The 22,836-nt window shown below is 55.6% G+C and overlaps 1 protein-coding gene across 4 annotated transcripts; it reads left to right on the top strand.

Moving 5' to 3' along the window:
- The first annotated feature begins 8,261 nt into the window (after positions 1–8,261).
- SH2D5 (SH2 domain containing 5) lies at positions 8,262–22,766 on the top strand. Of its 4 annotated transcripts, none has more exons than XM_075551648.1 (10): positions 8,262–8,383; positions 14,970–15,301; positions 15,690–15,773; positions 16,208–16,282; positions 16,912–17,058; positions 18,240–18,449; positions 18,611–18,785; positions 18,902–19,010; positions 19,363–19,522; positions 20,247–22,766. In XM_075551648.1, exons 2-10 carry the CDS (start codon positions 15,215–15,217, stop codon positions 20,448–20,450), a joined length of 1,251 nt encoding a protein of 416 aa, XP_075407763.1. In that variant the 5' UTR covers positions 8,262–8,383; positions 14,970–15,214; the 3' UTR covers positions 20,451–22,766. The 4 variants fall into 4 exon arrangements, with proteins under 4 accessions (XP_075407763.1, XP_075407745.1, XP_075407755.1 ...); XM_075551630.1 differs by having other exon boundaries at positions 18,201–18,449; positions 20,247–22,765; XM_075551640.1 differs by having other exon boundaries at positions 15,693–15,773; positions 18,201–18,449; positions 20,247–22,764.
- The last annotated feature ends 70 nt before the right edge of the window (positions 22,767–22,836 follow it).

Here is a 22,836-nt window from a genome sequence, read left to right as displayed (position 1 = left end):
ACACAGGAAGCTAATACTAGGTGAGAACTCCCCTGCCCCCAGAGCCCATCTTCTCCCAGATTCCTCATGTTGCTGGGAGGAGCGTGCTTTCTCTAGGAACTGAACTTGTGTTCTAGGATGTCTACCGCCAACAATTTGGGGGCCATGATACCTGCTTAGTAATCCTGAGCTGAAAGGTTAGGAGTCTTTGCTCTTATCCTCATGATCCTGAAAGAAACCTTACTCATCCAGTCTGCCCCGCTATCGCTGGGAAAATTTGTTTATTTAATACCAACAGATACATTTTTCCTTTTAATTCCCTAAGGGTGGGGTTTCATAATATTCTTGGTTATGCATTTTTAATGCTTTCAAACTTCGGTGCTGACGAAATTCTTGGGTCCAAACTAAGTCCCCATTGTGCAACTCAAATCTGCTAGTGCATTTCCATTGGTCCTGAACTAAGGTTGACTCCTGTTCACACCACCCAGCCCAGTATCCTAACATCTGTAGCGGTGGGCTTGAACAGCTGTGGTCCTCAATAGGTCCTGAAGAGATGTGGGAGTGTGGGCAAGCCATTTAATCTCTGAAATCTGTGTTGTAATTCCTAGCCTCCATGTCTGTGGTTCCAGGAGAAAGATGAGGCTTTCTACTGCTGTAAAGAGTTCTGGTCTCAGAAAGCCCCGAGCTCCGTTCTGTCCTGCTTTGTGGGGTCGCCATGAGGTGGACTCTCGACAGCAGTAAGTTTTTAGTTTTATGCCTGTGGTTATTATACCATTTAGGTTGACTTTGTTAACGAGGCGGGATTCACGAAGGATGAATTTTGAACGGACCTTTCAATATATAAATGGAGCAGGTGAAGCAGGAGCAGGGGAAGATAGTTGCCAAGCCAGACTCTGGAGTCTCCGAAGCAGAGAAGGAAGAAACTCAAGGCTGAAGCATGCATGGGCACGTGGACGATGGCTTGTCACAAGGACACTCCTTTCCTTGGATCCAGTCAACTGCAGGGAAAAGATGGAAGGGGCGGGGTGGGGGTGGAGGTGGGGTCCTCTGCTTGTGCATGACACTGCTCGTTTAAAAAGGCCCAGGAGACCAGGCCTCAACCTGATACGCACCAAACCTTGAGGACAACATGTTAGCATGAAGCAGCGACCAGGCCCAATCCCAGCTTCGTCAGCCCCTCCCAGAAGATGGCACTACAGAAGACAGCACTGAAGATCGAACCCAGGGCGAGTGGCAGGTCTCCCCTGACCACATAGAGGGAGAGTGGACCGCAGCCTGGGCCACTAAGCCCTGAGGATGGCACTCCTGCTCAAGCAGCCAAGGCACAGAGAGAAGGTTGACCCCACCACAAGATAAAATGTCCCCTCACTGACCCACAGTGCTGCAGGGGATAGCATTGGAGACACAGTTCAGGACTTGTGCCCAGTCTGGCCTACCCCCCACCAGGTAAAACAGGAAACACAAAGGGTGTGCAACAGAACAGCAAGGGAAGCAAAGCAATGACGTTGGGGAGAAATCCCGAAACTAGACTTCGGGGGTCAGGGTTGGCACCTCATTAGATTCCATTTGAAAACATTCATAAGGGTCAGCAAACAGACCTGGAACTATTTATAGGCCTTCTCCCCCCATCTGTTTTTTTCATGTCTGTCTATATAGGATAGGCAAGATAAACAGTCCCCCCTCCACCCTGAGGAGAAACAACAGAGGTGGGGGAAAGGAAGAGGGGACCCAACAAACCCAGGGACAAGGGAACAACAAGAGATCTAAAATTGATTGCGAGGAGAGTGTAGAATGCCTAGTGGGGTTTGATCACGTGCAATGTAGCCAAGAGGAATTGTTAGGTAGCCTTGACTGCAAAGGCCCCTGCAGAGGAGGTTAGAAAGAAATCAGGAACTCCATTAGACACCTATGGGAAGGCCCCCAAATTGACCATGCACAGACACAAGCCCCTAGACTCAAGTAAAACCAATACCTTGGACACGCCCACCTCAGGTACATCACAGGTAGGCCTAACAGCCAATGGGGTCAACCAATACCTTCAACCTTTTAACCCAGCCAGGGGTGTTAAAAACTGGTTGTGGGAAAGCCACTTTCTCTTTTGCTGTGGTCTTGTGGCAGGTCGGAGGGTAGGGATACACACATGCTGCTCAGACTTGCCCCACGTGCGCTTGGCCTCTTGGACTCCGGGTATTCCCCAGTTCTACATGTGTGGGTGGTCTTTTCCAAGTGGTTGTTCACGCCCAGTTGTGAACCCCAGCTCGACTTCAGCGAGGCTTGGCATGCTTTCCAGAAATAGCGTCTACTCATTTGGGACTGTAAAACCTGAAACTTCTCATTCCTTCATAAAAACCCACGCAGATCACAAAATGTGCTCTAATGTGAATTCTTTCAGCATTGGAAGCGAAGAACAGAGGTATAACCCATTCCAGAAGCCTAACAGGATTACTGAGAGCCGAATGAAGTTGGAACATGACAGTGAGACAGGAGGAAAGTAAAAGGAAATAGAGGGAAGAAGTAGGAGGCAAAGGACATTTATAGAGGTATAATTATTGGCATATATATGTAAATATATTAATATATAACATATTTGATGTTAAGTATCAAGGTAGCAGACAGACATTGGGCCTCTACTCAAATCCTCCCTCAACACAGAACACTTTGTTCTAATAACCTGGCATTCTGTGATGCTCACTTTCCATGACACGATCGCTGAAGAAAAAATGGGTGCATAAGCAATTGTGAAAAAAGCTGATGGTGCTGGGCTATCAAAAGATACAGGCGGCCATCTGAGAAGCAACAAAGCCCACATGGGAGAAGCACACCAGCCTGTGTGATCCTGAGGTGTTGATGGGATCGGGTTTCAGGCATCAAGGACCCAGAACAAAACAAAAAATAATCACATTGATGTGAATGAGGGAGAGGGCAGAGTGGAGACCCAAAGCCCATCGGTAGCTAACTGGACACCCCTGTCAGAAGGGCCACAAGGAAGGGACAAGCCAGAAGTGGGGGTGGGGAGTAAGGGTGAACTGATCACAATTACTGACCTATGGACCCCTTGCTAGGGGGATGAACAACAGAAAAGTAAGTGGAGGGAGACTGCGGTCGGTGTAAGACATGAAAAAAATATATATATGTATATAATCAAGGGTTCATGGGGAGGGAGAGAAAGAATGAGCTGATACCAAGGGCTCAAGTAGAAAAAATGTTTTGAAAAAAATTATGACAACATATGTATAGATGTGTTTGACATAATAGATATATGTATGGATTGTGATAAGAGCTGTAAGAGCCCCCAATAAAATAAAATAATAAAATTTAAAAAGAAGCAAATGTGGCGAAGAAAGCAGATGGTGCCCAGCTATTACAAGATACAGCGTCTGGGGTCTTAAAGGCTTGAAGTTAAACAAGTGGCCATCCAGCAGGGAAGCCACAAAGCCTGCGTGATCACAAGGGGATCAGGTATCAGGCATCAGAAGACCCAAAACAAATAACCATTTCTATTCGAACGTGGGGGGTCGAAGTGGAGACCCAAAGCCCATCTAGACAATTGGACATTCCCTCACAGAAGGGTCACAAGGACGGGACCGCTTGAAACGCTCCCCGTAGTGCGCAGTAACACCGCACTGCCCCGAGACCAGCACTGAGCCACCGCGGAAAGGGGCTTAAGCGTTAGTTGCATTTCACACGTAACCCAGGGACAGTACCTTTGAATCCAGAGGATGTTTGCTGAAGGAGACGGTAGGAAAGGTAGGAAGAACTTGGTCAGCCAAGATGGAAACGTCACAACAGGTATTTTTCTTCAAATACAGTCAAGGTGGCAATGCAGAAAGTGGCAGTACAGAACGCAGCTCCACTAGCTAAAACAGCATTGCCGTATTTGCCGTGCGAGCCAGGTGCCTGTGTCTGGTGGCTTTGCCTTCCTGCCATTGCTTGCTGACTACTTCGCATTTGAAGATGACTTAGTGCGTGTTAGGGCCAGGGAAACCTCGAGAAGATGTTCACAGAACTGTGGCAACCACGGTGGCTGGCCTTTTTGTAAGCTGAAATATCATCAGCTTACAATTTTCAACAGAAGTATTTTAGGTGGTATTTGGTATATTCTTATCGGTCATTTCATAGTTCTTGAAATGCATCCCTAGGCTTCCAGTTTTGTATCGACCAACAAACTTTGTAAGCAAGCGTTTCTGGTAGGGATCCCCGTGACACCCCCGTCAGATCCCCCCCGACACCCCTGTCACTATGAATCGCAGCAAGCAGTTCATTTCCATAGTGGAAAGTACCCATTCCTTGTTCCTCTCAAATGGTTCAAGATTGACAGGGGCCTCTTCCTGAGGCAACAGTTGTATTCAAAGTTATTGGGGGGAAGGGGGAGGCGGGGAGGAGAAGAGCCCTGGGGTGTAGTGGTTACACCTTGAACTGCTAAAACTTCAAGGACCACCATTCGAAACCACCTGCCTCTCCAAGGGAGAAAGACAGGGTTTTCTGCATTTGTAGAGAGTTACAGTCTTGGAAATTGGCAACCCTGTCCTATAGGGTCTCTATGAGACCACTGCCTGAAAGGCAGTGAGTTTTATTGGGGGGGTTCCAGTGCTATTAATGATCATATTGAAACAAATGGGAGGGAAGGATGCAGAGTCCCCAACAGTAGATAAGCTCCCCAAAGCAAAAACCAAACTCGCTACCATCAAGGGGATGCTGACTCATAGTGACCCCCTAGGGCAGGGTAGACCTGCCCCCATGATAAGGTACGGGGAGATTGAATAAAGCCTCAGGTCCACTTTTGGTGCTTCAGCCGGAGGCTGTCCATGTGTCTCCTCTTTGGAACTAATTTCCTGGACAACCTCAAACAAGTCACTTGACCTTCTGGCTTGTATCCAGCTCCCCCAGAGCTGACATTTTCTGATACCAAAACTTCCTGACAGCCATACCATCAAATGTCCATTTTTAGAAGAAGGGACAAAAAGGAATCTTGTTTTAATCAATGCCTTTGTTTGGTTTTGTTTTTCTTTAGCTTTGTTTCAGTTTTAGGACATTTATTCCGGGGATCGCTGTTGAGAAGAAATTGCTGGGAGCGGGACAGCCATCAAGGCCTTCCTGAGAGCACAGAGCAGGGCGCCTGCCTCTCCTCCTGAGCTATTTCTGGAAGTGACTGTCCGTATAGGAAGGTGGGACAGTGCGAAGGGGGGTGTGGCGCAGATGCTAGAAAAGCAGATGTGCAGGCAGTGTGAGTGGGGGGACCTGCTCCCTGCTCACCACTTTGGCTCCAGCTTCCAGTCCCGTCAGAGGTCAGCCTGGCAGGGATGCGCCACCTCCCACGCGCATCTGTCGGCTGGCGACTTCGGCACCAGCCTCTTGGGTTTTTGAGCAAAGGGAAGGCTGCGACGGCACTTTCGCACCTGTGTGGTTTAGTAATTGCCAGTGACGCACCAGTGACGCACCAGGACATACCATGACGTGGCTGTGTGCCCTGACATGTTCAGACCCCACCCCCCCACCCCACCTCAGCTTGTCTTCCTCCCCTCTTCCCCGTACTTAGCATGATTCATAAATCCGGTGGCTGAAGTGGCTCGCGAGGGCTGTGTTGTGTCACACACGCAGGCTGGGATGCACGCCGCAGGGAAGGGCGCAGTGGTGGTCGTTTTCTGCCGCAGTGCTGAATGGAACTAGGCTGTTCGGGTGGCCTGCCTGAGGGATGGTTGCGACCAGTTGAAGTCTGTTTCGTTTGCTGGCCGCAAACTGCCAAGCTCTGGCATCTGACGTTCCTCCAGCAGAGCCACGGGCACCGCACGAGCTGCTGTACCTTTAGTGAAGTCAGATCAACGGACTTCAGACAGCCAGGCGCATGCATGCCTTTGACACACGCACCCAAATGAAGCAAGGGACTCACTCCGGTCAAAGTGCACGTGGTCGGGAAGCACTGGGTTTCTGAATAAGGCGAAGGACCAGAAAAAAGAAGGCCGGTGGTGGCAGCAGAGTCGGGTGCCAAAGTCCCATACTCTGAAGTACATTTCTCTTGTCGGGTCTGGTTTTGTGTGGCCTCGCGTGCTTTATGGTAAATCTCTGGGTCTGGCACCCACCTCCTGGCCCAACTCCTCTTCTCAGAACGATTGAGAAGGTAAATGTTTTCCTTGGGCTTCAGCTATTCCATCATCTGGATTTCATTCCCCAGTCCTTTAAGATTGGGGCCTGAACAGGTAGGTTTCTGTCACTCTTTTTAAAACAGAATGTCATCAGAATGAGGCCTGTGCCTCCGATGCTCGTTAGAGCCGGGCCTTACCGGAGGTGCGGGCCCTGGATTGCTCTCAGCGTAGCCTCAAAGAGGACCGGGAACGCATGAAGACCGGGCTGCAGGGCCCGCCCCAGTCACAGACAGACTGACCCCCCTACCCTACCCGAGTGCACTGCAGAGGACAACACAGCCTGCATACAGGCTGGGGAGAGGGGCCGCATGCCACTCCCACAAGGAAGCAAACCAAGAAGACCAAAGAGAAAGGGCCGTTCTCGACCTAGCAGCACATCAAGCCTGGAGGAGGACGCCCTGCACAGAGCTGCTACGGCACAGAGAGGACTGACTGTAGGGCCGACAACAGCTTATGACATGTTGTCCCCTCACTGGAGCACACCGAGACAGAGGACAATACTGGAGACACACGGCGGGGAGTTAGTCCAGTCTAAATGCCTCCTCCTCTCCTCCAAAAAACCTGGGCACCTAGTCGTGGGTATGTCCTCTTTTGAAAACCGGCTTGCTTCCTCAGAACCCGTATCTTTGAGGGTTTCATAAATAGGCCTGCAGAAAGCAGGGCCGACTTGGAAACCTGCTTGGCCCTTCTCCTCAGTGGGGGCTAGGAGACCGCCAGGGTGAATGACCACTTCCCGGCACTTCCCACATGGGGCTCAGTCAGTATGTGCCATTCGATCCCAGCAGAAGAGCCCAGTCTGGATTAGCTCATATTTATGGAGCACTCCACCTGTTAATAGCACCTTGTCACAGATGAGGTGCCCGAGGATTACAGCGCTGCCCAAGACCCCACATTTAGAAAGACGCCCTGCCCAAGCCTTCAAGCGTTCCACCTCAGTAAGTGTACCCCATGCTTTGGGGAAAGGCCAGAGCGACTCAGATCTGCCTTTTGGGGAACCTCCCGAGGACCTCAGACCCTGGTCTGGGTTTCTGTCTGCGGCGCCCATCCTGTTTAGGGTGCTCACAGCCTCTTGTCCCCTGTACCTGAGGCCTGTGGTGTGTGGGGCATGGGGCAGTTTCTGGCGTTTTCTCTGCAGGTTTCATAGTTCAGACACACCCAGAGCTAAGCTGGACCCAGATCTGCTATTTTATATTTTGTAGAGCCCTGGTGGTGCTGTGGGTTAAGCATCAGCCTGCTCACCGAAAAGTCAAGCGTTCCAACCCATGGTCCCCACCCTACTCCTCTACTCTCACGCGCAGTCCTGGCGGCCTTAAGAGGCGGAACTATCTCAGTGGCAGTGGGCTTGGTGGTGGTTCCATGGGTGCCAAGGGCAGCAGAAGTGCCCTCTAGAAGCTAGCTCAGGGCAGTTGCCATACACATAGCTGGATTTGCCCATCGATGTGAACGTTCATGTTAGCCAAGGCACCGGGTGCCCGTGCGCAGTGATCAATATTCATCCCGAGACTTGGGTGCCAGACCCTGAGCTGGGAGGGTTGCTTAATCTACCGGAAGATAGTGAGGAAGCCCGAAGCCAGCTAGATGCGGAGACGAGGGCGAGGTTGGCCTGAGGCCAGGTCCTGGGCGCCTTCGTTCACACGGGGTAAGGCATGATAGCTGCCCACCAGAAGCAGGCTCTGCCCTGCGCGCTGTGGCCGAGGCCCTGTCCAGGGCGGCCGGCAGGCAAGCTAGAGAAAGTCGGTGGGCAGCCGGCTAGGCAGCCTGCAGGGTGGAGAAGGAAGGCCAAGAAGGCTTCCCGGAGACGTCGTCGCTGCAGCTGCTACGGGACAAGGAGGACGGATGCTTCCGGGAGAGCGGAGTGACTAGGTGCGCGCTCCACCGCCAGCCGTCCGCCTCCCCGCCCCCAACCCCGACCCTCTAAGGAGGGGCGCCCGGGGAGCTGCTGCGTGGGCGGGGACGGAGCCTTTGAGCGGCAGCTGATTGGATGGCGCGGCCGAGCGGAGCGGCTCCGGGGGCGCCGATTGGTGGGTGCTCTTAGAGCGCCGCCGGCAGGTAATTCAGAGCGTGGGTCCCGGCGGCCGCGTTGGGGCGCGGGGGTGGCGGGGGTGGCGGGGGCGGCGGGGGCGGGCCGGCTCGTGGCTGACGGGGCGGGCGGGACTTGGGTCTCCAGAACCTCCGGGCTGCTGCGGGGCGCACGGGCGGCAGACGCTGCCGAGAGACGGCACCGGGAGACGAGGTGGCCACGGCCGTGAGCGCCCCCGAGAGAGGTGGGTGAGCGGCGGGGAGCCGGGGCGGCGGGGGGCTGGGTCCCGACCAGCTGCGCCCCGGGGGTGACGGGGGCAGGCTCCGGAGGAGTGCGGAAGACCCGGCACTTTCCTCGCCATCGTCATTCCCCTCTCCATCGCCTGCGCCGCCAGGCCCGGGGAGGCTGGCAGCGCTCACCTGGAGCAATCGTAGCGCCCCGAACCGTGGCCAGCCGGGACCCAGGCGCCGACCCCTCCCGGCAGCCTGGGCAGACACCGTCTGTTTACGGAGAGGCTGACCACCCCTGCCCGCCTCAAACCGCGCCGGCACACGCGCGCACAGATCCTATCCCCGCCCTGCTTTACCCTAAGCCCCCCAAAATGTTTCCCTCGGTCCCGCTCTTGAGCCTCCTCCCCCCAGCTCGGGCTCCCTGAGGGCAGCGACGTTGTTTTGTTCATTGGCAACTGTCCCTGGCACACAGCCGGCTCGAGGAAATATTGTCAAAAGTACCGAAATCGGGAGCCACCCTGGGGGACAGCCACCGTTACGGTGTCCACGTTACAGATGAGGGTAGGGAGCAGCGGGACATGCCCAGGCCCCGTCCCCAAATGGGTTGCATGCTGCCGTCCTCTCCTGACCCTTGTTGGTGTGGCCCGGAGCGGGCAGCATAGCCAGTGTGCTGGGGCAGGGGACTCCTGAGTGTGCTGAGCCAAAAGCAAGAGCGGCAGCCCTGGCCACCAGACCATCTGGCCGAGAAACAGCTGGGAGAGAGGCAGCTACTTGCTGCTCAGTCAGCATCAGCACCGGTCCCAGGGTTAGATTGCTGTGGGCGGCAGCTGCTTCGTGCCTCCACTCCTTCGGGTCTGACAGCCTGACAACCTCCAACCTGGACAGCCTGCTGTTTCCTGCTGCTTGCTGAGCCCAGCGTCTGCCGCTGCGTGGTCTCCTAAGATACTAGAGGGGGGCCGCTCCCCACTCCACAGCTCACAGTGCACTCAGGGCTTTCCCAGAGGCAGATCAACCCATCCCACCCTCTGCCTCAGAGCAGGGTCACCCACAAAATCTGAGAGGTGGGTGGGCTGCCCTCTTGGGATGTATTCTGGTCTCTTTTCAAATGTGCTCCCTTAGGAAGCTGCCATCCCAGTCAGGCAAAAATCTCAGCAAGACAGTTCTGTCCAAGGGGCTTCGTCGGGGGTTGTGGCTGGAACTGACCAGCAGGTCAATCTGAGCCTGGCACCCTCCCTCGTTCTCTGTGGCTCCCACCCCTACTTTGACCTGATCCTGCCTGGATTGTGCCCCTGATGGTTGGATGGGTTCCGGGGAGGAAGAATCTAGTTTCCTAGCAGGCTAAGGACCAGGAGCTGAGGAAAAGCTGGATTGGGTAGGGGGATGGCTAGTAACAGGTGGCCTGCTGCTGCCACCACCACCCGGAGCTAGGGCACTGGATGGCTCTGTTCACAGCCCTAGATGCCACTGTCTTCCCTGGAGAGCCAGTGAGTGAGAATCAGCTTGGCTCCCCTCCTCCTCGCTGTCTGCAGAGGCAGAACCAGCTCTTGCCTTACCAGTCTCCCACCTCCTCTCTCCTCTCCTGCCCCTCTTCCTGCCTCTTTTTGCTTTCCATCCCTCTCCCTTTGCCCCCTGATTTGCCTTCTGGACTTCGCACCTCCTCTCCTCATCTGACTGTGAGGTTAGAGAGTGGGTTCCTATCTCTTTTTCCCGGAACCAGCAAGATGCTGGGCACACATCAAACTTTGCTTTCTCTTCCAAGCGTAAAACAGACACTAGGCAACGGACATGACAGGAAAGTTGGTTTTCGATCCCAAATCGGGAGCCGGGTGGTGTGACAGCCAGAAAAGAAGCCATAGGGGCAAAGTATAGGATTGAGGAACCCCACAAGGGGACCCCATGTCTCCTGGGATTGGAGGTCATGCCGGGGTGGACCCATTGGGGCATCAGTGGGAGCACCTACACCCTCCTCCTCCCCCCAGGACTACTGAAGGTAAGTGGGGGCAGACCCAAGATGCAGCAGTGTCACTAGGGAGGTATGGGAGGGGGTGGCAGATGGCTCCAGGTGACACTGTTAGAGGTTACACTGTGTGCTGTGCTTCAGCAGACATGTATTAGTTTTTTTAAAAGCATCCCTGGCATTGACAAGGGAACAACAAGAAATCTAAAAATGAATGGCGGGGAGGGTTTAGAATACCTAGTGGGATTGGATGAAATGCAATGTAGCCGAGAGGAAGTACAGAGAGCTGAATGAAGGACAAACATGATAGTGGGACAGGAGGAAAGTGGAAAGAAATACAGGAAAGAACTAGGAGGCAAAAGGCATGTATTGAAGTATACGTATAGGCATGTATATATGTAAGTATATTAATATATAACCACCAGGACATATGTCTTTGTACATATGTTTATAGGTTAAATATTAAGGTAGCAGACGGACATTGGGCCTCTACTCAAGTCCTCCCTCAATGCAAGAACATTCTGTTCTGATGACCTGTCATTCTGTGATGCTCACCTTCCCAACACAATCGCTGAAGACAAAATGGGTGTATAAGCAAAAGTGGGGAAGAAAACTGATGGTGCCCGGCTACTAGAAGATGTAGCGTCTGGGGTCTTGAAGTTAAACAAGTGGCCATGTAGCAGGGAAGCAACAAAGCCCACATGGAAGAAGCACACCTACCCATGTGATCACGAGGTGTCGGGGATCAGGTATCAGAAGATTTGACACAAGCACCCATTTCTATGTGAATGAGGGGGATTGAAATGGAGACCCGAAGCCCATCTGTAGACACATGGACATTCCCTCACAGAAGGGTCACAAGGAAGAGACGAGCCAGTCTGGGTGCAGTATAGCCCTGATGCAACACACAACAGTCCTCTAGTTCTTTAATGCCCCCTGCCCCGCCCCCCGATGACCCCAGTTCTACCTTACAAATCCAGCTAGACCAGACCATGTATACTGGTACAGATAAGAGCTCTTGAGACATAGAATCCTGGTCAGATAAACCCCTCAGGACCAATAATGAGAGTTGTGTTACCATGAAGGTAGGAGGAAAGTGGGGGGAGAAAAGGGGAACTAATCACAATGATCAACATACACCCTCCACAGGGAGACGAACAATAGAAACATGGGTGAAGGGAGACAGTGGAAGGTGTAAAATATGAAAATAAAAATAATTTATAAGTTATCAAGGGTTCACGAGAGTGGGAGGGTGGAGCAAGGAGGGGAAAAAAAGAGGAGCTGATACCAACGGCTCAAGTAGAAAGAAAATGTTTTGGAAATGATGATGACAACATATGTACAAATGTGCTCAATACAATTGATGTATGGATTGTTAAAAAAGCTGTAAGAGCTCCCAATAAAATGATTTAAAAAAAATGTTTAATGTTAAAGGACCATTTTCCTAAGTATAAGTAGGTGGTGGTGAAGCTGCCCATGTGAATTTCTGAGACTGGAACTCTTTGTTTTTTAATCTTTTTATTGGGGGCTCATACAACTTTTATCACACCCATACATACATCAGTTGTATATGGCACATTTGTACATTCATTACCCTCATCATGCTCAAAACATTTGTTCTTTACTTCCCCCTCCCTTCCCGCTCCCGCCTCCCTCATGAGCCCTTGATAATTTATAAATTATTATTTTGTCACATCTTACAATGTCTGACATCTCCCTTCACCCACTTTTCTGTTGTCCATCCCAGGGAGGAGGTTATATGTAGATCCTTGTAATTGGTTCCCCCTTTCCACTCTGTCCTCCCTGTATCCTCACTCTTAGCACTGGTCCTGAAGGGATCATCTGTCCTGGATTCCCTGTTTCCAGTTCTAGACCAGTGTACATCCTCTGGTCTAGTCAGATTTGTAAGGTAGAATTGGGATCATGATCGTGGTGGGGAGGAAGCATTTGGGAACTAGAGGAAAATTATATGTTTCATCCTTGCTACACTGCACCCTAACTGGCTGGTCTCTCCGAGACCCTTCTGTAAGGGGATGTCCAGTTGCCTACAGATGGGCTTTGGGTCTCCACTTCGCACTCCCCCGCATTCACAATGATATGATATTTTGTTCTGATGATGCCTGATACCTGATCCCTTCGGCACCTCATGATCATACAGGCTGGTGTGTTCTTCCATGTGGGCTTTGTTGCTTCTGAGCTAGATGGCCGCTTGTTTACCTTCAAGCCTTTAAGACCTCAGGCGCTATATCTTTTTTGTGTGTGTATGTGTGTATGAAAAAGAGCTTTGAAAAAAAAAGAAAAAGAGCTTTATATAAAAGAGAAATTGTATATTAAGAAAACATCCCATTCCAGTCCAGTTCAAGCCTATAGGTCCATTATTAACCCATATGTCTGATACCAGTCTATGACTGTCTCTTCAGACTCAACACATGCAATGTTGCCAATTGCAGGAAGATTGCAGGCCGGTGGGTAGAAAGTCTTATGGACCCAATGGTGGTGGAAGCATCTCAGCACTGGTGTGGGTCTCTGTGTATTTCCTCCAGCTCCAGGCTCTTGCTCCATCAGCACGTAGCTCCATGTATCTTGTCATCAGGAATACGAAGCAGAGAGAGTGTACTGTGTCCACCTGCAGTGAGCTATTTATTCATCTCCATAGTGCCGCCTACTGAGGTCATCAAGCTGTGACCTGATTGACAGGCTAAGCTCCACCTCTTCACTCTTAATAAGCCCAACTTGGCACCAGATGACGCTATATCTTTTGATAGCAGGTCACCATCAGCTTTCTTCACCTCATTTGCTTACGCACCCATTTGTCTTCAGCAATTGTGTCCGGGGAGGTGAGCATCATGGAATGCCGAGACTGGAACTCTTGATGAGAGTAGAAAGCCTCTTTCTCCAGGGAGAGAAAGCTACTGACTTGGCAGTTAGCAGCCTAATGCGTAACCATGACAGCATCAGGATTCCTTAAGTATCAATAGACATGACTAAACTTCTATGCTAATTTACTATTGGGACCTTCTCAGCCATCCTGCTGGCCACAAGGCTGCTGGTTCAACCCCTGGTCTCCCTGAGGGCAGTCGCTGAGGCTCTCTGCTCCTGTGAAGCCCTGTGCGTCATTTGGAATTGATGCCAGGGGCCTCGCTTTGGGCTTCAGAGGCGTCACAATGCATTCTGACACTGCATCAAGTGGGTTCTTTTGCATGCACTCTCGTGGTTGAAAGGTGGGGTTTTAATTTTGCTCCTCTTTATGCCACTGCACCATGAGCACATTCAGAGATAGGTAGGAATCCCCATTTACCTGGGACACTGGCACAGAAGCCTTCCTGAGGGAGGGTGGGGTGGTGTGTGGGGAGGTCCGCAGGAAGGGGGCACTGAGTTCCTAGTGACACAAGATGGATGCAGCTCATGAATTCCTCCCAGACAGGGTGGTCGCACCACAAGGGGGCCTGGAAGCAAACCTCACTGCCCCCCTAATCTCCCTCCAGAGCAGAAGGCTCTGGGGTCCCCGTCTCCTGGGAGACCATGCTTGTCGAGCCTGGCTGGTACCAGGCCCGTCCCTGCTGCTCCTCTCAGGGCTCGCCAGCCCCCACGTGACGAGGAAAGGGCGGCTCAGAGAGGTGAGGCGGGTTGCCCACAGCACACAGCATTCAGACCCAGTGTTTGGAAGTGCGCCCCAGCAAGGAGGGGGAGGGGAGTCCTGGGAGACCCAGGTAATGTCTCTCCACCGAGCCACCCATCCCTCCTTCATTGGCCCAGCTGTGTCCCTGAGCACATGTGCGGAGGAATTGTCCTGTGCCCTTTGTGGGGGGACATCTGGCGAAGGATTTGTGGCTCTTCTGAGTCGAGGCTTGGAAGGCTGGTGGCTGAACGACTCCAGGAAACATGAGGGCTTGGGGGCCCCTCAGCCTCCCTCCCTGTATCCTCACTGCTAGCAGCCTGCTGTTTCCCAGACTTACAAAGGCCTGGAGACGGGGCGGGGGGGGGGGGGCTTTGGAAAGGGATTAGCCTTATCAGTCCTACTCAGAAACCTGTGGGCCATGCTGTGGACTCCAGAGGCCCCGTCCTGGAACCTGCCGTGGCCCCCCACTGCTTGCAGGGCACGGCCTGAGTGCATAGGTGTTGGAGACTGAGCCCAGGCTGGCTGTCGCCTGGCACCGCACCTCAGAGCCTTTGCACGCTCCATCCGTGCCTCTGGAATGCCCCACCCTCCCTAGGCCCACCATTCATTCCCAGCCTGCCCCTGGCCCCTGGTACTAGCTCAGCGGTTCTCAACCTGTGGGTTGCGATCCCTTTGGGGCTCAAATGACCCTCATACCAGTGGCAAAATGACAGTGATGAAGTAGCAGCGAAACTAATTGTGTGGTTGGGGGTCACCACCACATGAGGAACTGTATGAAAGGGTCATGGCCTTAGGGAGGTTGAGAACCACTCTACTAGCTGGTCTGTGTCCCCCCACCCCCACTTCTCCAGCCCCCTGGGGACAGGGCGCAGCTCAGGTTATCTCTATAGCTGGCACAGTTGTTCAGTGCGGGTGCTCCCCGCCCACACCCCAGCTAGGCTCCCTAGCTACAGCTCATGCCCACCCTTCCCTGCTTCGCCACCAGCTAACCTGGGATGTGGCTTTCCTTTTGTTTCCCTTTCAGGCCTGCCTTCTGCACCGCTCCAGGTGCAAGCCCCGGTCTCGCCTTTTTACCCTGAGCTGTGTCCCTAGAGCCTGAGTTGGTGCCTGGCCGACAGCCGGTGCCCAGGGAGGGCATGTCGAGCATGAGTGAATGAACGCAGCCACCTTTGACAGGGAGGACCGGGGCTCACCTGCCTGGGGCCAGCCTCCTCCTCTCGCCCTCGGCAGCCTTCTCCCTGGTGGGCTGGAGCTGGCTTCCTGGCGGCCATGCAGAAGGCTGGGGCGGGGGGCCGGAGGGCCTCCGACTGTGGCCCCGCTCCGCACAGGCCCAGGTGCATCACCAAGTTCGCCCAGGTAGGTGGGCTGCCCTCTCAGGGTGCATTCTGGGGCCCAGTGGTGGGAGGCAAGCCCTGGGGCGGGGAAGCAATAGGTCAAGTATCTATACCTCCATGACAGAGGGTTTGGCCTTGGTGTGTGTGTGTGTGTGTGTGTGTGTGTGTGCGCGCGCGCGCGCGCGCACACGCACACATAAGGAGATAGGGCCACCAGGTGCTGAGACTCCACTGAGGTCACCTGCTGGGAAAGCCGTAGACCCTGGGCTTGGGGCCTGGGCTCTGTCCCCTGCACAGCTTGCCTGAGGAAGGAAGCAGTGTGTGTTGGGGGTACTGGTGCGGAAATTGGAAGATGGGTGTCAGGAGCCGTGGTCCTGACTCCCTGCCTCCCGGCCACCCCCCACTTGGAGCAGTATGTGGGCTCCTTCCCCGTGGACGACCTGGACCCCCAGGAGAGCGCGTGGCTGGTCCAGCAGCAGCTGTGGGCTCTGAAGGTAGGTGGCTCAGCTGCTGGGGCTCACTTTGCGGGGAAGGTCTCTGTCCGGGGATGTGGGGTGGGGAACGGCCCTCCGGGACCATGTTGTCCACCCTCCCCACCCCACCCCGGCCCGGCCATATAGAGATGGGTAGGTGCAGCGCTGGAGCTGCGGTACCTACACCACTGGGAGGAGGCCCAGCCAGGGCACTCCCTTCTAGACACCTGACCCTCACAGTTGGAAGTCCCCAGCAGTGGTGAGAGAGACGGCCTAGAGGGTCCCCTGGGAGCCATGTACATTTCCCCAGCTCCTGGTGGGTCCACTGATGCACCAGGGCTCAGTCCCCTGGCAGGTGGGGTGGGGTGGGGTGGGGTTGGCCGAGTAGCTTAGGGAAGGGGCTTGCAGTGGGGCATGTTCGCCTTCTGGTTCTTACCAGCTCTCTTCCTACCCAGGACTGTCCTCGACGCCGGGCGGTCATCCTGAAATTCAGCCTTCAGGGCCTCAAGATCTACAGCGGGGAGGGTGAGGTAGGAGCCTGTGTGGGTGCAGATGAGGGCCCATTCATATCCACCTGGTGTGGTACAGCTCAGCCCCAGTTTCCCCAGCCATTCCCCCTCCCCACGCCCCACCAGAGCCCAGAGCCGGGGCTGGACTTCATGCTTTCTCTCTGTGAGGGCCTGTCTGCAGGCTTCTCCTCCACCTCACCCTCCAAACTCTAGGACCATCCCCTGGCCTGATCCCCAGGAACATGTGGCTTGGGTGTGGCCAGGTGTCCGTGGGCTGCCTGACCTTTTTCAGGCTGGCCCAGCAGTAGTCAATGGCTGGCTTCTGGTGGCAGTGGGAGGAGGGCCTGATTCAAGTGTCAAACCACTGGGGGTTCCCCTCTCAGATGCCCATCCTTTAGCCCCTCTTTCCCGCCTTCTGCCCCCCAAGTTCAGTGCAGAGCAAGGAGCCACAGGAAGAAAGAGGTTCATCTGAAGCAGGGTTGGGGAAGGGAGGGAGGAGTTCTTCATCCCAGGAGCCAGTGGACTCCAGGTTGGGCAGGTGTGTGAGCAGACTCTTGGGGGCTGCCAGCAGGCACGGGGATAGCCGGGCTGGCAGATGAAGGCGGGTGGTGGGTTTGATGGTGGTCGCTGTGTACCTCCCCCTCCCCCAGGTGCTCCTGATGGCACACGCCTTGAGACGCATATTCCACTCCACCTGGTGTCCGGCCGACTGCCAGTTTGCCTTCACTGCCCGAAACCCACGGAGCCCAGCCACCAAGCTCTTCTGCCACCTCTTTGTGGGCAGCCAGCCTGGCGAGGTATCTGGGTCTGAGACACAGGACCCCCCAGGAGGAAGACTGGGCATCTGCCCTGAGCCTATCCTGGGCATGTGCCCTCCCCATATAGGCTCTCTTGGAAGCTCTACCTACTAAGAGCTCTCCAGAAGAGAGCTAGCATCGTCAGTGTCCCCTGGGACCCAGGGCAGGGCCTGGCCCTGCATTTGGACCTTGGAGTGTCACCCTCCAGGTCTTCCCATGCTATTCTCTGCCCTGAGTGCCCTGCCCCTTCCTTATCCCCCAGGGGGGGGCCAGCTGGGTGTGTCCTTCAAGGCACAGCCCAGGTGTCCAAAGCCCACCCCTACCCATTCCTCTGGGTCATGACATGACATAAACGGCCTTCCATCACTAGCTGTCACCAATCACAGACACTTGAGTTCTTTGAGAGCAGACAGCACATCTTGCTGGGTGGAGACTGACAGACAGGTCTTGGCAGCCCAGGCTAGTGTGACCACCACGAACAACAGCCTTCCTGACAGCCATGTCACAAGCAGAGGCTGGGTTTGGGTCGGTGCAGTGAGCATTTGGTCAGCAGTTCAAAACTACCAGCCTCTCCTCTGGAGCAAGATGAGGCTGCCTGTTCCCATAAAGATTTGTAACCTCAGAAGCCCACAGGGGCAGATCCACTCTGTCCTGTAGCGACACTGTGAGCCAGAATTTATTTGATGGTAGTGCTTTTGTACACCGGATGTGGTCTGGCTGCTGAGGTGGCAGGTGGCTAAGAGCCTGTCCTCAGGGAGGTGGGGATGAGGAAGCAGGTCCAGAGACATGCCATGCTCTGCCCGGGATCACAGTGCTCCCAAAAGGCGGAGGCAGGACTGGAACCTGGACATGTGACAACAGGCTCTTAGCCACTCCTTTCAAAGGCTTATACTGCCAGGGGAGCGGGGGCAGGACACACTAAGGGGGACTGTCTCCTGGCAGAGGGAATGTTCACTGTTTGTTGAACAACTAACAGAAACTGGCCGAGGCGGCTATGCGGGTGAGGTTTAGAGGGCTTGAGCGGAGTGTTCCAGGGAGCGCATCCCCAGGCGCGGGGCTGGCTGGGCGCTCGCACCCAGTGGGTGGATGCCTGAGGAGCTCAGCAGGAGGCCTCTCCCAGTGGAGCCCCCTCCCTCCCACAGGTCCAGATTTTGCACCTGCTCCTCTGCCGTTCCTTCCAGCTGGCCTACCTCTTGCAGCACCCTGAGGAGCGGGCACAACCAGAGGCTTGCCTAGGGACTGTGGAGGACGTGCCCCGGAAGCCTGTGCCCTGCCCTGGGGGTGCCCCTGGCCTGGCACGAGAGCCCTTTGGCCGTGATCAGCTCTCCCAGAACGTCCATGCCCTGGTCTCCTTCCGGCGGCTGCCCGCAGAGGGGCCAGGAGGCAGTGGGGTATGAAGCACCCCAACCAGAGAGTGGGCGGTGGGCAGGGGCCCTGGGCCAGGTGCTTGGGGGTCCTTGAGGGGCATACAGGGCCCTCGACTTGGAGAATGGGGACGTCACGTGGCCAAGCCCTAGCCTGGCCACCCCTCTCATGACTCTTGGTGCTCTAGAGGGAGCTGCTGGATCTGGAAGGCCGAGGGGGCACCCGCCATGCTCGCCTGGGGAACCCCTACTGCTCCCCCACCTTGGTGCGCAAGAAGGCCATCCGCAGTAAAGTGATCCGCTCGGGGGCCTATCGCGGCTGCACCTACGAGACGCAGCTGCAGCTGTCAGCACGGGAGGCCTGTGAGTGGGCCTGCAGGGCCACAGCCTGGGACCCACGGGCGCGCGGCAGGGAGGGGGCGGCTTGATGAGGGGATGCAGCCTCTCTCCCGCTGACCCCGCCCCGGTGGTCCCCTTAGTCCCTGCTGCATGGGAGGCGTGGCCCCGAGGACCCAGTGGCCCTGCGTGCCTGGTGGAGAGCGAGGGCAGCTTGACCGAAAACATCTGGGCCTTTGCTGGCATCTCCAGGTGAGAGGGACCTGGCTGGCCAGGCGCCCAGTTCCTTTGCTGGTTAGATGGGCTATGGTCGTCATCCGCCCCACCCCCAAAGGCCCTGAAGTGCACATGCAGGCCAAGGCAGTCTTACAATGGCCTCGAGATCCTCCGACGTGAACGGAGGGTACTAAAGGGCCCGGGGAGGGACGCACCACACGGTACGGTGCAGCCGAAGCCCTCGGCACCTGGCCTGTCATGGGGCGGGCCCGAGCGGTGTGTGTTATGGAACAGGCTTGGCCATGGCCCCCCGGCACGTGGGTAAAGTTGGGGCTGCAGTCTGAGCCCAGACAAGAGCTTCCTCAGCTTCGATCCTCTGCCCGCCCAGGCCCTGCGGCCTCACCCTGCTGCGGAGGGACGTGCTGGGGGCCTTCCTGCTGTGGCCTGAGCCAGGCACCACGGGCCAGTGGCGGCTGTCGGTGCGGACACAGTGTGGCGTGGTGCCACACCAGGTCTTCAGGAACCCTCTGGGCCGCTACTGTGTGGAGGTAAGAGTGGGGCTGCCGGCCGGGTCCTGCCTTTGGCCCCCCTTCTGCCCCTGCCGCCTCTCCCTTGCCCACCTGTGAGGAGCAGTAGTGGTGGTGTGGTTAGGCTTTGGGCTGCTAAACGCAAGGTCAGCAGCTTGAAACCACCACTCGCCCCGTGGGAGAAAGGTAAGGCTTTCTACTCCCGGAAAGAGTTACTGTCTCGGGAACCCGCAGGGCCAGTTCCACCCTGTCCTCAGAGGGCTCCAGAGGCCCGGTGAGTGTCTTGAACCTGGCTCCTTGGAGGCTTCACTGGCTCTTCCTGGCCCCGCCCCTTACTAGATTCCACAGCCCCGTTCTGGCTCATGGCGTCTGTCTGGCCCTGCCTCCACTGGCTCTGCCCTGGCTTCCAGGCAAGCTGGGTACTGCCAGGGGGAGGGGTCATCATAGTCTGGAGCCAGGGGCCAGGCCTTTGCACCCTAGCCTAACTCTGGGGAGAGGAGGAAACTGACTCAGAGAAGTCAAGAGCTTGCCCAGGCCCACACAATCTCTGACCAGGTCTGGGGTCACCAGACCACAGGCTTCCAGGGACTGGGATGGGCTAGGAGGGGGCTGGGGGAATGGTGTCTGTCATTTGAGCTACCCTCAAATGAATCAGGATTGTGGGAGCGGGTGGCAGACACCTGGCGTAAGCCTGGGGGAGGTGGGAGCTGGCAGTGAAGCCTTCTTACCCTGTCTCACCACCTAGCACCTGCCTACCGAATTCCCCAGCCTGGAGGCCCTGGTGGAACACCACTCAGGCACGGAGCGCAGCCTCTTCTGCTCCCTGAACATGGGTCACCTGAACCCTGGCTACGAGGAGCAGGACTGTGGGCCAGAGGGCAGGCCACCCCGGACGCTCCGGCCCCTGAGCCATGCCAAGTCAGAGGCAGAGTTGCAGGGCCTGGGCTAGGCTGACCCATGCCCCCAGGCCCTGCTGGGCCCCAGCTCCTGGGCCTCAGCTGGCCACTGGACCTTCGACCCTACTGGTTGGTCACCAGTCCCATCCGGCTCCTCAGTCCCTGGGCCGTTCTTTTGTCACTCCAGTGCCTGTGGAATGGGACTCTGGAGATTCTGAGAGCTTCCAGGAGGGCTGTGGGACTGAGTGACTGGATGCTGTCCTCTCTGAGTTCCCACGTGTCCCCTGAGGAGGGCCAGAAGGGTTTTGCCCTGTGGAAGGGTAGTCAGCCTTAGGGCCCTGGGTGAGGAAGCCAGACGAGGGAGGTAGGGAGAGGTGCCTGGGAAGCAGGGATGAGTCCTCACTGGGGACCAAGGCCTGGGTGTGAGTCAGCACCCCCCACCCCTCGCCCCCAAGAGAACAGAACTGACTCAGTGGAGCGTGTAGGTGTGGAGGCAGGGCTGACAGTCTGCTTCCCCGTTTGCCTGGGGCTCAAGGGCTCTTCCCTTGCATTCCAAGAATGGGGGGCTGGGAAGGTGTAGAAAGGGCATGATGGACCAAGAGCTGTGCCCCCTGAAGCCTGGGCAGGGCTTGCTCCTGCATGCAGAGAGACCCATAGCCAAGAGTACTGTTTAAGAAGGCTGGCTGTGTCTGCCCCCACCCCACCCCCACCCATCCCCGTTCCCTCGGAACATACAGCACTGAACCCGGCCTTCTCATCTCAGTTGTCTCTCCCAGGAAACACCCAGACCTCCCCACCCCGGGGCTCATTTCCTTAGGTCATTGGACTGGGAGGGGAAGTGGCAAGCCACAGGATTAGGGGTGACGGGGCCCAGGCCCTTGCTTAGAGCATTCTGGGGTTTGGAGGCTGCCGTAGGAACTCCCCAGTGTGGGTATTTCATGACCTTGGTGATGGGGCCACCTGGTTGGGCCAACTCTCTTTCCCTTCCTGGAAGGTAGCGTAAGAACAGAACCAGCCACGTGTGGATCTGGTGTGTGGGCCCTGCCTAGGAGCTTGGGGTAGGGATGGGGTGGGAGGTGGGGTCCCCATGGAGAGTGGGCCTAGGGAACTGGCTCTAGTCTTCAGGCAGTAGCTCTGACAAACCTAGGCATCAGCTCCACAGACAAACCTGAAGCTTCTGAGTTTGGGACCAGCCCATTTCAGAACTTCTGGTCCTGAGACAGATAGGAGCCCTTATAGTGGAGTGGGTTATACGTTGGGCTGCTAACTGCAAGGTCAGCAGTTCAAAACCACCAGCCACTCCTGGAGAAAGATGAGGCTTTCTACTCCTGCACAGTTAGTCTTGGAAACCCTGCCCTATGGGGTTGCTAAGAATCACAAGTGACTCCGTGGCAGTGAGTTGAATCCCGAAGCCAAAGCTTAGTCCTGAGACAGAGTGGGACAGGACTGTCACTGCCTTCAAACCAGCAGGTTCTGTAGTCTTGGAAGGAACAGAACAGGGAGCAGGAGGTGGACTTGGGACGTGGGAAGGCAGGAGCCCAGGAGACTCGGGCCAGGGGTGCCCAGCCTGTAACTCCCACCCAGAATGTGATCTTCGATAAGCACCATGCCATTTTCCTGCCAGGCAAGTGAGTCATCTAGTCCCAAGGGAGAGGAGGAAGCTGTCCTGTTGGGGTGGGGGAGGGGGCTTATAGTCAGTGTGCTTAGGGCCCAGGACTAGAATGTTAATCTTGTCTACTGAGCCCATCTCCCTGGCCCAAGTCCAGGCCCCAGACCCACTTCCCCCTAATGATTCAGTGCCCCAGGTTACACCGAGCATGGGCACTTAAGAACGACTTATAACTGGATAGGCTAGGTCCAAAGCTAACCTCAACGGGGGTGGGGGTGGTGTGGGGGTGTTTTGTTGCATCCAGAATCCTGCACACAAGGATCCTTCTTGGGTGCTGTCACATCAAATTCGATCTAGCCCACAAGGTGTCCAAGGCCTGTGATCTCTGTGGGAGCAGGTCACCAGTTCTTTTCTAGCAGAGTGGTGGGTTTGAACGTTGGAACCCACGAGTGCTTAACAGCTGTGCCACCAGAGCTCCTTGCTGAGGTGTCAGGATACTTAGCACACCAGCCTTCCCCAAGCACTTGCACATGGCTTCAAACCATGGGTCGAGCACATAGTGAAAAAGTGCCCCGTGTCTCCAGTGTAGGTCACAGGTGTGTCTGTTCAAACCAGCACCGCTGGGTACCTCATCCTCCTTGCTCTGGACTTGAAGCAAATAAAAAGGCATTCCTTCCCATTGTCTGGCACAGAAGTTTCCTTTGAAAGGGGAGGTCTTTGTTGAGCTTGCCCCGTTCTTTTTTTTTGTCACACCCTCTTTCAGCTTGGGGGTGAGGGGGTGGGCGGGGACAGGCATGGCCCAGTGCCCTGACCGATTCTAGATGTTTAAA

The sequence above is a fragment of the Tenrec ecaudatus genome, chromosome 1 (genome assembly GCF_050624435.1).
Source record: "Tenrec ecaudatus isolate mTenEca1 chromosome 1, mTenEca1.hap1, whole genome shotgun sequence".
Taxonomy (NCBI): Eukaryota; Metazoa; Chordata; class Mammalia; order Afrosoricida; family Tenrecidae; genus Tenrec; species Tenrec ecaudatus.
This window is presented reverse-complemented; position numbering and strand designations above follow the sequence as displayed.

Excerpts from the sequence above, each read along its gene's own strand:
- SH2D5 (XM_075551630.1), top strand. The coding sequence starts at position 15,215 with ATGCAGAAGGCTGGGGCGGGGGGCCGGAGGGCCTCCGACTGTGGCCCC. Across the intron at positions 15,302-15,689 it reads GCATCACCAAGTTCGCCCAG|CAGTATGTGGGCTCCTTCCC; the intron begins GTAGGTGGGCTG and ends CCCCACTTGGAG. Across the intron at positions 16,283-16,911 it reads TCTACAGCGGGGAGGGTGAG|GTGCTCCTGATGGCACACGC; the intron begins GTAGGAGCCTGT and ends CCCCTCCCCCAG.